Raw genomic sequence first — 13,440 nt, 5'->3', positions numbered from 1 at the left:
TTACTTAATTAGAACCTCCAGGCAATAAAGGAGCCCTTTTTTAAATTCTGTGAATCTTAATATGCTAAATAATGCAAAGCTTCAACTCTTCAAGCATGAGACACACATCTGGCAGCTTAACATTTAAATTACAGAAAAAAACCCACTTCAGTAGTAATTTTCATGAAGAAAAGAATGGGAAATGTATTACAACTAAATTTAATTTCTTTTTAGATTTTTCATCCTGTCTAATTGCAAGCATTTGCCATCTTCTCCTTTATTTATTTATTTTCATACGGATTTTTTCTGTACTTTTTATTGATCTTTAATTTGAGCAGCTTCTTACTGTTACAGCCATTGAAAAATTACATTGTGTTTTTACTTAGCAAAAATTGTTCAGAGAAATCTATGAGGAATTAAAGTAATGAGCTCAGTGGTATAGAAAGAAAAGAGCATTCAGAGCCTTACAAATAAAATATAAAAAGGGCATGTTATGATTAAATAACAAACTTGAGTCCCTTCTCCCTCCCATTTCTTAAACGTAGAATATTATTGTTTTCTTTATTCTTTTTATTGTACTATTTTTTTGGCCAAGGTAATTACTGCTTTATTCATTTGTCTCCAAAAACATTGTCAAAGACTTCATTATTTCAGCAAAGCTATTTGGAAAACCATTTCAGTGAGCCAAAATTTAAAAAAAAAAAAAACCAAACCAAAAACGAACAACAAAGAAAACCGCAGTAACCATCTTTACAAAGGTATGTTTATATTTTAGTATGTGTTTATGGGTTCATACATGTATCACATATATGGAATATGTGGAGACAATTTGAACTGTTTATACTGCATGTGTGCACACATATGACATACCCAGCAGCTGTATTCTATGCAGTTTCACTGATTTCAGTAGTCCTCTTCTTTCACCCCAAATGATGTAAATACCTCATCCACTATGAATGCTCAGCATATATACACCTATACATGCGTGTATATATAGAGAGAAAGAAATAAATAGAAAGAGATCCATAGGTATATACACAAACACACAGGCTCAAAGCTGTGACTGTGTATCTGTGTATATTGTATATCTACAGCTATAACACCCAAGAGTAAATCCTGCCTGTACTGTGATTTTAAGTACACTTGACTGTCTTTTACTGAGGGGAAGTGGAAGTAACTGAAAAAAAAAAGAAGTGAAATAATTATTATGTATATTTTTGTGCTATGCTCCATGTGCCGTACATTAAGAAGTGTAATACAGAACTTTATTTCCATTGCACTACTGCTTCCTATGATGTGGGAGTACATTTTTATTCACTCCACAGGCCACTGCTTTTCAGGAGTTTGAGGGGCACACTACTTGAGTAAACACTGCTTAGAAAACACAAGTACTTTGGATCCCTGTGCCTCATTTTCAATCCACAACCATGCCCATACAAGAAAATGAACTTCCTTCTCTTTTCCGAAGAACACATCCTAGGGTGTTTAAAATACCCTTCACTGTCATTCTTCTTGTATCTGTTATTTCTTTATTTCTACTTTTTTCCCCCTCATCCTATCTATACAATTGTACCAGCACCACAGTACCTGAAGTCTCTGCGCTTATCATCCTAACACTTCTGGAAGGTAGGAGAGAACTAACCACCTATTTGTAACTAGGTCGGAGGGGAAAAAGTGACCTGCCTGGAGTCACACGGGATCTTGGTGGGAGAGGGAACAAAACGCAGCTCCTTCCTTTCCAGAGCTTTGTCTTATGCAACAATATAAAAATGTGGTGTGTGTGTGTTGGTTTTTTTTTTGGTTTTTTTTTTTTTTTTTTTACAGAGGACGATTTTAAGCAAGATTGCCGTGGCAGTGCAGACGAGCACTGTGACTCATTTTGGCCGAAGGAAGGCCAAGGAGGACATTGCAAGGTACTGGCCATGGTCTGAACATCAACATCTACCTTAAAGTGCACAGTGAAGCCACTGGAGCTTCTACCTGTGCCGTTTAGGAATGATTTGTGGGCTTGCTACTTCTTGATGTTGTTGTTGTTGTTTCTTCGATCTATCACTATGAATTTTGTTATAGCTACCATAAGGCTTCACGTGGCCAGGAGTGTTGCTGTCTCCTGCATAGATCTGTGGGGAGCTAATCTCTCCAGCAAAGGAATTTCAAAGGAGTGGTAGGAAAAGCCATCCAGTAATCAGACAACAGCGGCTTGATCAAGGCTGCACTGCAGGATGATATTATTTCAGTGATGTTTAAACACAAGATAGATTTCCTTTGCATCTATAACCTTCAAGCTCCCATGCTCTTGTGCAGAAGACCCCTACCATCAGATACTTTTAGTATCCTTATTTGTAGTATCTTGGTCAAGGACATAATTTGTGAACAAATTTTGCGTCATCAATATAAGTTACTATGAAATCACATCGGCATTATGATGACACTTTCTGGGTGAGATACTGCTGGAACTTTCCAATTTAATGTAAATCCTGAGAACTAAGACACAAAGAAGACTCTGCATTCCTGAGAATTTCTTCTACCTGCATTATCTGTTCTAAATTAAATATTTTCTAATGAAGGATGCAGTTTTACTCTGTAAGTATTGCTCTACTTCCATCCTTAGATTAGCATGGCTGCAGTGAACTATAACTGCAAACATGAATATTCAAATTAATCATTCTGGCATTTTGTCTCACCCTGTTCTAGATGTACTCTGAAACATTTTTAATGCTTTTAATTGCCCATGGAAAAAAGTCATCACAGTACTCAGAGTACTCACAAATTTGTGTACTATGTGTTTATACCTGTACATGTACTGTGGCACAAATACTCAACAGCTGGGAATTACTATCACAATTTTGACTTTAGTAGTGTGATGATCTACATATAAATATCTATGAGCAAAACCAGATTTGCCAACTGGAAATTCCCTCGATTTTAAATGACTAAGTTTTCAAGTGTTTTATTTCATTAGGGATGTAAGGATAACTTGGAGAAACCAGAGTTATATATAAACATAACTGCAGACTGATGCATGCATGCGTGTGTGTGTAGCATTATATCTATAGGAAGACCGATTTAAGGACTGATGGAGTGGGTGTAATGGGCAAAGCAACCCAACCCATGGGAGTGGCAGAGTGAAATTCATTTCCTACAATCCCATAATAGCACATTGCCTTTGAACAAAATGCCACGCTCTTATAGGAACGTCAGGTGTGGGTGGCTCTCAAAGCCACATTAAAGTGACCTGGTTTCAGTAAGGTGCGTAAGCCCATGGGTAATTCAGCACTGTCTAGTCCCTTTGGACTCAGTGAAATGACTCACAAGCTTACAGTTATTGACACGTTTAAATAGATTTCTGAACTGAGCCTCTTACGAGAATACTTCTGCACAAAAGAAATGTGAGCATGTGAAATCTCCTTTCAAAGGTTGTAAGAGCCCCTCTTTTTTTAATGGGATAAGTGAACCCTAATGTTTAGAGAGCGCCTTGTTTTAGCATGTCCATGATTTAGACGCTGGTCTGAATTATGTCATTTGGGCCTACTTGTATCTTTGGAACTGAAACCATCTTTTAAAATAATTTTACCCAACAATCATATATTGGAAACAAATACAAACTAATGTAAAGAACAGACTGAAGGCAGAAGACAGAAGTTCATGTAGTGGATTATTCTCCTCAGCTGTCCCTTTTCTATTTGTAAATAGATTTTTTTTTTAATTATTTATTTTTTTTATAACAAAAGCAAACAGGAAGACCTTTGGGTCTGACCTCATCTTTTTGGGTAATATAGGATATATGAGCAAAACCAATGGTGTTATTGCTTTGCCCACCGTGTCCCCAAATTCATCTATGCTAAGGAGTTGCAAATAGTATCATCTGAGTGATAGGCATTAGTGACAACTTAGTTTTTATTGCAATGAGTGTACACACTGTTGCATGTATTCAAGATATTGAACAGTGGCTATGAAGGACACAATGCCTCCTAGTCAGCGACTTCTGAGAGAAGTAAAATATATCGTGTGGCCATAATCCCAACCTCATGCAGGTGACTGAGCTTCTGCTTTTGTACTTCAGACAAGATCAAACAGTGTCAGAGAAATTCACTGATAATACTCTTTAAGATCTTTGGGATTTATGTCTTAAATAATGTTTTTATGTCTACTTTGCACAGGGATAGTTTCACAGAGACAATGTCAGTGCAGGCAAGGTACTTTGCACACGCTACCTATTCTGAAACCTTGACTTTTTCTAGGGAATTAAGTTGGGCAATCTTGTGGCTAGGTGAAATGCAATGCTATCTGTAGCAACCTGGTCTTAGTATTTGAAAACAGCTTTGAGCAAGCTACCCACTTCTACTCTGCCTTAACTATTCATGTTTACATAGGATCACTTTTTGACAATATATTCCGTTGCTTGTTGCAGCTTTTCCAATGACGGCTGAAAATACGATGATTGTATCATGTTTACTGATAACCATATTTAACATTATTTAGGTATGGATATGAACCTCTGCCTGTTATGTCCACGAGCCTTAAATTAAAATAAAAAATGTGGATGATATCTATGTAATCCAAGCTTTAGAATACAAATTTGCATTTTAGAGCAAAATGGTTTACCAAGTTTAAAAAAAAAAAAAAAATCTTTGTAGTTTTCATAATTAGCAAAGTATAGAGTGATGTGACTACATCTAATGCTAGTGCTGTGTTCCCTAGAAACTCTGAGATTTGAGATCTACAGAGTAAACTTGGACATTTTGTTCCTTACAGATTTCATAAATGCAAAAGTCAAAAAGGACCTTAAATAATTTAGGTTATCTTCTAGTATAGGCCAGAAAATTTCAACCACTTGCTCCATAAAATTAGCATCAAGGGATGGAGAACCAAAGTTTCCCTTTGTGGTTACCTCTAAACAGTATACTTTCCACCTCCCCATCTAAAAGAAAGAACAAAAAGGGAGTCCTGTTTCTAGTTCAAACATAACAGGTTTGTTCTCTCTGGGCTTGTTCACTAAATGTTAACAAACCTGTTACAGAGTTTGGTATTGTGCCTAGGAAGGTATTAATAGATAGCTTCATGAAGTCACCTGCGGATGTCTGTTTGGTAAGTTATGACCTCATTGTGTCTCTTGGTGGAAGTGATGTCTGGCGCTCCGTCCAGGGGTGATAACGCTGAGCATGCCAGGAACCTGCCAGTCTCTCCAGAGAGAGGCGATGCCAGTGCCGCATCGGCCACCGTGCATGCACAAATGTTATTCCAGAGATGAGCACAGATTAGGATTCTGTACTTTGTAGCTCAAGGAGTAGTTTAAATCAGCATAAACTGGCACCAGCGCTGAAAGATGCAGCACTGTCCCTCTCCTCCCTTGTGCTGGCACCAGTGCAGGGTGGCCTGGATCAGAATGGGTCCAGCTGAGAGCTAACCCAGTTAATAAAAGGAAAAGAAAAGAAAGAGGCCAAACAGCATTAATTCCCTTCCCAGATCAGTTCCCTCCATATGTTTTACTATGTGGATGTCCAAATTTTTGTGCTGACGGAATGCGGTGTGCAACACAGGAAAAAACAAGCGGGTGGAGGAAGGCTGGATGACTGCTTCTGGTGTCAGCAAGAGCTTATGCCTCCTTGAGAGGGTTTGTGAAACCACAGCCTTATAGGAACATAAATCAATTCACTGAACAATACTCTGTGTGCAGAGCTGGGCCCCACAATTTAAGAAGGATGTGGAGGTCCTTGAATGTGTCCAGAGGAGGGCAACAACGCTGGTGACGGGGCTGGAAGGCATGTCCTGTGAGGAGCGGCTGAGGACTTTGGGCTTGTCTAGTTTGGAGAGGAGGAGGCCGAGGGGCGACCCCATTGCTCTCTGCGGCTTCCTGAGGAGGGGACGTGGAGAGGGAGGTGCTGAGCTCTCCTGCCTGGGATCCAGTGACAGGATGCATGGGAATGGTTCAAATCTGCGTCAGGGGAGGTTTACACTGGGCGTTAGGAAGCATTTCTTTACCGCGAGGGAGGTCAAACGCTGGAACAGGCTTCCTGGAGAGGTGGTTGATGCCCCAAGCCTGTCAGTGTTTAAGAGGCATTCGGACAATGCCCTGAATGACATGCCTTAACTTCTGGTCAGCCCTGAAGTGGTCAGGCAGTTGGGCTAGATGATCGTTGTAGGTCCCTTCCAAATGAAATTTCTGTTCTATTCTATAATATCTTAAGCCAGCTTTTCTACTGCTCTTTTCCAGGTTTGTTACAGAGTGAGGAGTAAAACAGAGCTAGAAGTTCAAAACAGAGCAAAACTGGTAGCTCTTATTTTGCTAGCTGTGCCCAGCTGATTAACTTATTATTCTAACTTGTTTTTTTTTTTAATTTAAAGACCAGCTGGAATAACTCACCTGACCAATGTTATCAAGAAAAATCAGGTCCTGGGAACATTGCAAGCCCAGAAGAAGGGAAAGCATCTGCAGAGAGCAATTTTTACTTGGAGGAGTTAGAGAAATACACTTTTTCTGTGTGGTAAGTAATCTCTAGCATCAAATAGTTTCACAACCCCAAAGTATGCCTTGTTATTCTTGTATTATAGAGGTATCTACATTCAGATGAATGTTGTTAGGCTGCAAAATCCAACACATAGGTTGACAGTTACCTAAGCAATGTCAGTTTGTTCCCTTTGTGCCTGCATTTTATGATTATGACATCATATGCTATTTTTTCAGAGAGCTCATTTTTCTCTGTGTGTGCTGTTTATTTGTGTAAATATTAAGGATTTTATTTTCTGTTTTTTGTTCACTGTGGCCCCTAGTCTTACTTACAACATGCCGACCCTGCCTGGAATTCAGAATTACTGATTTCCTCGTACTTTCCTTCCCAATAGAACTTTACAAGTAAGAGTTACTTTTTCTTCCCCAAATCATTGGGAAGTAAGGAAGGGTTGTTATTTCACCTTCACAGGTAGGGATATGAGGTAAGATATTTCTAGCACTTATAAGTAACCAAAGACTTGGATTTTCTTTGACTCCTTAGTATTATTTTTGATTGAAGTTGATTAGAAAAAATTTGGAAACATTTTTTGTCTGAGAATTCAATTTTGACATTGCTGCATTGCTTTGAGAGCTGTGTCGGGGGAAGAAATGAAAGAGGATTTCTAACAAAATCTTTTCAGCATTTTAAGAGCAATACACTACCTTTGTTGGATGTTACTTTAAATATTATTACTTTTCTCTGTTCTAAAATACACATATGGGGAATAACTTAAAAAGAAAATATAAATTAAAGTGAAATTAAAAAGGCTGCATCAAAATGAAGTCTTTTCATTTACTTATAATTATTTTTTCTGGGATTTCATCTTTTAGGTAATTGCAAAAGTTGGACAATTATTTGTAATTAGTAGAAAACAATGAAGACCCAATCCTTCACCAAATGAAATGATTTGAAACTCTTTCACATAGCTCTGTATTGTGTTTTGAATGTTCGAAACCCAACTATAGTGTACATCTCTGGCACCTGTGGTCTTCTGCAAATCAGCCCCTAGAGTTTCAAATAAAGCATCCAGAAAATGAGCATCAGAATAGGGTGGATGTCTGTGAAAATTTAGTTTTAAATTAGTTTCCTACCAAAACATTTGAAAGCAGGTTTATCTAGTCAGGCAAGCCAAGCAGCCTTCAGTATCACTAGTCCTGTCGTTCCCTGCTCTCACTTGTCACATTCATTTGGTGCCTTTAATGTTTGGCAGAAAGTTGGGTAAAGACTCTACAGACACCAAGTGCATTTTCACTACAGAAATCTGAACTCAGCTCTAGAGGTGGTCAGCCCTGAGTATTGCAGGAGGCAGCAATCAAGTGGAAAAATATCACACAATCATATAGTTGCCATAATTCTGCTGAATTAATTGTGGTTATTTTGGACAATTAAGGACTCCCCCATCCTGGCCATGATTTAAGAATAGTTTTTAGAGTAGCAGTGTTCATCCAAGTATGTTTGCTGGCTCTCACTTTACCTACCTCACTTTTCAAATTAAATTAACTAAATTATCATCAGCCCTTTCTATCTCAAGGTGTTTGCTTTCTGTGGTGGTGAACTTCACTGTCTCTTTTCCGTGTCTTGCAGAGTGACAGTGATACAATGAACGTTTAAAGTCAGCAGCGTTGATCCTTTATTCTTTCCAAAGTTCTTCAGCTTGAAAGTGTTGGGAAAGGGGCCCAAGCCCATCCCTAGCACTGAAGCACTCCTGGAGCACATACTGGTTTCTGGTCGCTATCCCTGCGGCAGCCTGGTCCTGGGCTTTGAAGCCCGTGGCCTCTGCGATTGCGCAAGGTGCCCAGAGGAGCAGAGGGAACAGGCACTTGTCTAAGATGGCATGCACCTTGCTGTCTGATTTGGGCACCAAGAAAAAATTATGGTTCTTTCTTCCTTTTCCTTTTTTCGTCCTTTCTTAGGAAGCCCTCTTGACTTTGGAGCCCCATGCCTGTGGGGTCATTGGCTTCACTAGGATTCCCTGGGGGGCAGAGGTATGTCTGAGCACAGTAAGTTACAGGGCATGAACTGTATATTCCTGGTATGAAACAAAGGGTACAAGGCATGCTTCTTGGTGACTGTGCTGCCTGTCCTTCTGTGAAGACAGCTGAGGCTAGTATTTTATTATTTCAATATGCCATTCTATTTACCGTCTCTGTCATCCTGTTTGAAAGAAGGACCAGTGCTTGCTTTGTTTACTTATTTATTATGTGAAAGTCCCGTGAGGCTAGAACAAAACTGAATTTAGAGAGCATGTCTTTGCTTTCTGCTTCGCTTGTGGTAAAATGTCATCTTTATCAGAAAGAAAAAAAAAAAGGAAAATAAATTACTCCACTCTTGGTCAAGTAATATAGATATTACTCTTAGCATGCCATGTAAAGAATGTGTCCTTAATATATTTTTTTAAACTTAGAGGTAATTCAGTTTCCCTGTGTGATTGAAGGAATATCTGATACCTTAAGAGTTGTTAGCTGCATTTGTTACCATACCAGTGTGATGTTTCAGCTGTTGCTCACTTCTGTCTGTCTCTTCTCCTTTCCTTCTCTCTTACTTTTTCCATCAAAGGGCATCAACTCCTCTTTGTCTGTTTCCAGACCTTCCTCTCTGCTAGGATTGCTACCTTTTAAAAAATGCAATGCAAGATAATTAGCTACTACAAAAATTTTTAATAGGACTGTGGATCTAGGGCCAGCTTAGATCTCCATAAACTTCAGAGTTTTAGATGCTCTAAGATGCAATCTGAGCAATTTCCTTGATCTTTTATTGCAGCTGGTAAATCATTTATTGGGCTAGGTTATTTTACAAAATCCTCTTTAAAAACAAAATCCCATAAAATGTATTTATCATAAAATACTGCACGACCAACAGTCTTCAAAGTTGTACGTACCCTGTATTAATTAAAAGCTAGCGTTGTACTGTGAGAAGTTAAAAGTATCCACTCTGTCTCAGTCTCTGTCTTCCCACCCCCACCCCCCCCACCGCTCCCTGTATTTTTTTTCTCTCTCCTTTCCTATCTCTCATCTTCTCTTTTCTTGTAGGGCTTGCCAAAGGGAAGATTGGCGAGTACAAGCAAAATATTCTTTTGTGGTCACAAATATTTTTCTGATAATTGTGATATTTTTTTGTTCCCCTTGCTTATAGCATCCTTGTCCTTTTCCATTCATATTAATTTGACGGTGGTGTCTCACGTCCGTAGGCCATAGTCAAACCTCCTTACAGTGGGCATTATACACATATGTAATAAAAAGATCATTCTGGCTGCAGAAGCCCACAGCCTTCAGCTTCGATCTTGCAGCCTACACGAGTGACTTTTCCACTGTGGCCACATACAGCCTTGCTGAAAGCAGCAGGCTTTTGCTTAGGTCCACTGAATTGGTGGTGAGGGGGATCGAGTCCAAAAACGTAAGGTGAGAGAGAAGAGGTTAAGACAGCAGATGAACGTGGTCACATATCACAGGGAGGTGCACGCCGTTGAAGTGGTTGGCTGCGGTCACAGCCCTGTAGCTGCTAAATGGTCACCGAGCGCTTTGCCGACCTCCTGGAGAGCTGACCCCAGGACCTTGTCTCGTACCATGGTGTCTCTGAACCTCCATGGTCTCAGAAATTTGTGTTTCTGGAACTAAAAGCCTGCATAACCTGCAGCAGAACATGGATATTTTTAGTGGCCATTGTCTAAAAAAGACAGGTGAAATCTATAACCTTGACAGAGAAAAAGGTTGGAGGAATTTTGACCCTTGCACGCCAAAAACTGCTGTCAGAAGCTTTCTAGCCCTGTTCTTCTGTTCCCTGAAACAAACAAAATTTGAGGAAAAATTGTTTTTCGTGGCTATTTGTCACTATAAAGCCAGATTTCCTGAAAGTGCGTAATAAATACAGATTTGAGAAATAATTTCAGCACTTCAGCAATTTAACGCTGCTTTTTATGTATAGTTTTAGAGGAGGTAGAAAAAGATCGCAGATTTCATAAACTTTTATCTGTCTTAATACAAAAAAAATAATGACATAAACACTTTCTGTGACTCTAGGAATCTTCAGGCTTGAGTTTAAATATAAATAATAAACTAGCAGCTTCCAATCAATCACCAACAACCTATCATCAAACGCAGCTCTTAAGGGTTAATATTACACACAAATATAAAAGTAATGATCATCCTTTGTCTCCACGCAATTAGCTTTTTAACAACGTGCCTGTAGCTCATACCCAGGCTAAATGCTGCTTTGAAATATTTTCTCCTGAAGTCCAAGCGTGTTAAGCTGACTCTGGCCAGCTTCTATAAAAATAATTTATTGTAGGGCGCTGCCTTTGGTGGGGGAATACCCAGCACCCCACGCAGCAGTGCCACGCGTTGCCCGTGGTAGCTCGGCTGCGGGCTGGTCGGTGCAAAATCAGTGCAGGATCAGACAACATTTTGAGACAGGAGGTGAGGCGGTGTCCCACTGCACGCAGGCATCAGTAAGAAATAAATCCTACCTGGATTTATATTCTCACACCTCCGGAATCCGGGGCGGTGGGCCAGGCTTTAGTTCTCACTTGCAGCCGTCAGGAGCAGATGCAGCCCCTGTCCAAGAGGGGATAGCAAGGGGAGGGTGGAGAAGAGATAGGCTCTTGGCAGCATACGCCAGCCTGGGTAGGGCGGATAGGGTTGAAGACCCCTTTGCAACCCTGCCTCTGCACCTGTAGGCTTTATGATTTTACCTGCTGATTTTTTTTCTTTTTCTTTTTTTTTTTTTTTCCTTCCCAAATTGATGAGGACACTGAGCGGCAGGAAGAGTTAACTGTAAACAGCACAATATAGTAAACTTGTTTTTTAATAAAAAACAATAAACTTTCCCTTTATAATACACATGTGGTTTGACATTGAAATAAATGCAGATGCTTCTTTGCTTGGTGTATTCCCTGTTGTGCTTTCTAAAACACCTTCACATATGGTTTGCCTCATTCCTGTGAAACTGCTTGTTGTTTATGTCATACAAACAGAACAGATTGAATTTACACTGAATAAGTAGGGTGATGAATTCTGTGTTGGAGGAAAATTCTTGTCTGAGTGTTTAAAATTTGTTCAGAATTAGTGTTGCTTGTTTAAAAAGTTTCCCTGGATTCTCTCTTGAGCTCTTCTAAAGATTTCATTAAAATAAAAAAAAGAATTCTGCAGCTGCCTATAAATGCAACCTTTTATTCAAATATGTAACATTTACCTAAAATCAAAGGTCAAATTTTACCAGTTTTTTATAGCTGTCCTAGTAGGATCTGTTTCATGCACCATATATATAAAATGTTGCCGTTAAGAGCGGGTGTTGAACTTACTTTGTGAAAAGGAGACTAGCTCTTTATAGGTTGCTTTAAAAAGTGCTAATCATTCGAAAATTACTTCAAGAAACAGTTTCTCAGTAACTTCTGATAGTCCACCTAAACCCTGTTTCATTTTTTCTAATTCCATTTTGAAGTGGAATCTAGTCAACATATTTCAAAATGGAGATTTAAAAGCAGGCCAAGCTTTACCTCTTGGGAAAAATCAGAAGCCCCACTGTTTTCTTTGAATGCCTTCAAATCTTTCACATGTCATTCATAAAAATGTTTAAGCTTTGACTGTGTGAGCACAGAGTGTCACCAGGTTTAGTCCTGATTCTGGACTCTGTGTTTTGCAGGCAAGTCACAGCAGGACGCAGGTCGTGGGGGTTTTTTGGTTTGGTTTTTTTTCGTGTATTCAGATGTCAGATCGGTGTTTTTGTTGGTGCATGTCCTCGCGTCTTTGCAGATCAAATTTTTACAGCAGACTGGTACATATTTCTGTGGAGTTTTTGATTTAGTCTTAGTTTTGTCAGGGATTTTTCTGTCACAGTAAAAGTTTACTTTTTGGAAACTTATCCTATGGACAAATCATTAAATATAGCTATGGCATCTTTCCTTTTCTCTGTGATTTTTCTGAAGCTGTCTGTTGCTTCTTTTATTATATAGTGTAATTCATAAATGGCTAATTTCCAATGAACTGCATACATTTAGAAAGACTGTATTTCTTTGATGTTTTGTGTGATTTAGAATTATATCCCTGTACCAGTGCATTGTGGTAAAATGGTGCAAGTGGAAGATGGTTGAGAAATAAGTTGTATCTCCTGCTGATGATTCAGATGTAGAGGTGAAGACTGAGGGGACCAAACTGTTTAGAAACAAATTTGAAATCAACAAAAAGGATTATGTCAAAATTTGTCTAAACTGCTGAAAAAAACAGGAAACAACATTTTAAAGATTGAAAATACATGCTAAGGGAACTTGAGTCTTTACTTAGAACTGTCTTTTACAGGGCTCTTTGCAAAGTCCTCCAATATTTATGCACACACTTGATTTTGCCGGAATTTGACGTTGTTATGGTGATGAAGAACATTTACTATTGCGAGTACCTATGGATTTCAGTGCAATTATGCTTGAAGATAATTTTATTTGTATGTTCAGGATGATGAAAAGACTTGGCAGCTGCTGCCCTTTCTCCTGCAGGTTCCAGACATGCAGAACTCTACCAGCTGAGAGCTGGCCTTGAGCAACGGAGAGGAGAAATTGGTGATAAAAATCACTCAGTTGAGAGTGTGAGTTGAGAGCCGTCGGTGAGTGATCACTTACTGAAGGTGCCAGGGAGATGTATATTTGGTTGGTTGATTTTTGTTCCCCTCTTTTTTACCTTTTCTGCTGTCTTTAATGTTTTTGAGCAGAAAGGAGCGGTAAGCTTAGTCATTGAGCAACTTCAGTACAAAATCCAAATTTTCCTAGAGATCCTGGCAACGGACTTGTGTGGTCACCATCTGATTATATGTAATGGAGCTGAAAGAACAGGCAAATGCTCCCTGATGCTGGAACAATTCACAGTTCGACCTAGCCCTCTCCAGGAGAGTATGTTTGTAATTCTCTGCCAAAATGCTTTTTCCACTCTCCTCCTCCCCCTTGGAGGATTCCTATTTGGTAAAAGTGAAAGAAGATGGTTCAAATTTG

The 13,440-nt window shown here is 39.2% G+C and overlaps 1 protein-coding gene across 1 annotated transcript in view; it reads left to right on the top strand.

Moving 5' to 3' along the window:
- Positions 1–13,440, top strand: part of LOC115353088 — a 188,313-nt gene that overhangs the window by 92,196 nt on the left and 82,677 nt on the right. Inside the window, exons 15-16 of the mRNA XM_030042066.1 lie at positions 1,804–1,892; positions 6,325–6,464. Coding sequence (XP_029897926.1) covers positions 1,804–1,892; positions 6,325–6,464 — 229 coding nt within the window. The remainder of the gene's footprint in view (positions 1–1,803; positions 1,893–6,324; positions 6,465–13,440) is intronic.

The sequence above is a fragment of the Aquila chrysaetos genome, chromosome 18 (assembly GCF_900496995.4).
Source record: "Aquila chrysaetos chrysaetos chromosome 18, bAquChr1.4, whole genome shotgun sequence".
NCBI lineage: Eukaryota > Metazoa > Chordata > Aves > Accipitriformes > Accipitridae > Aquila > Aquila chrysaetos.
The sequence above is the reverse complement of the archived record's forward strand: the minus strand, read 5'-3'. Positions and strand labels throughout refer to the sequence as shown.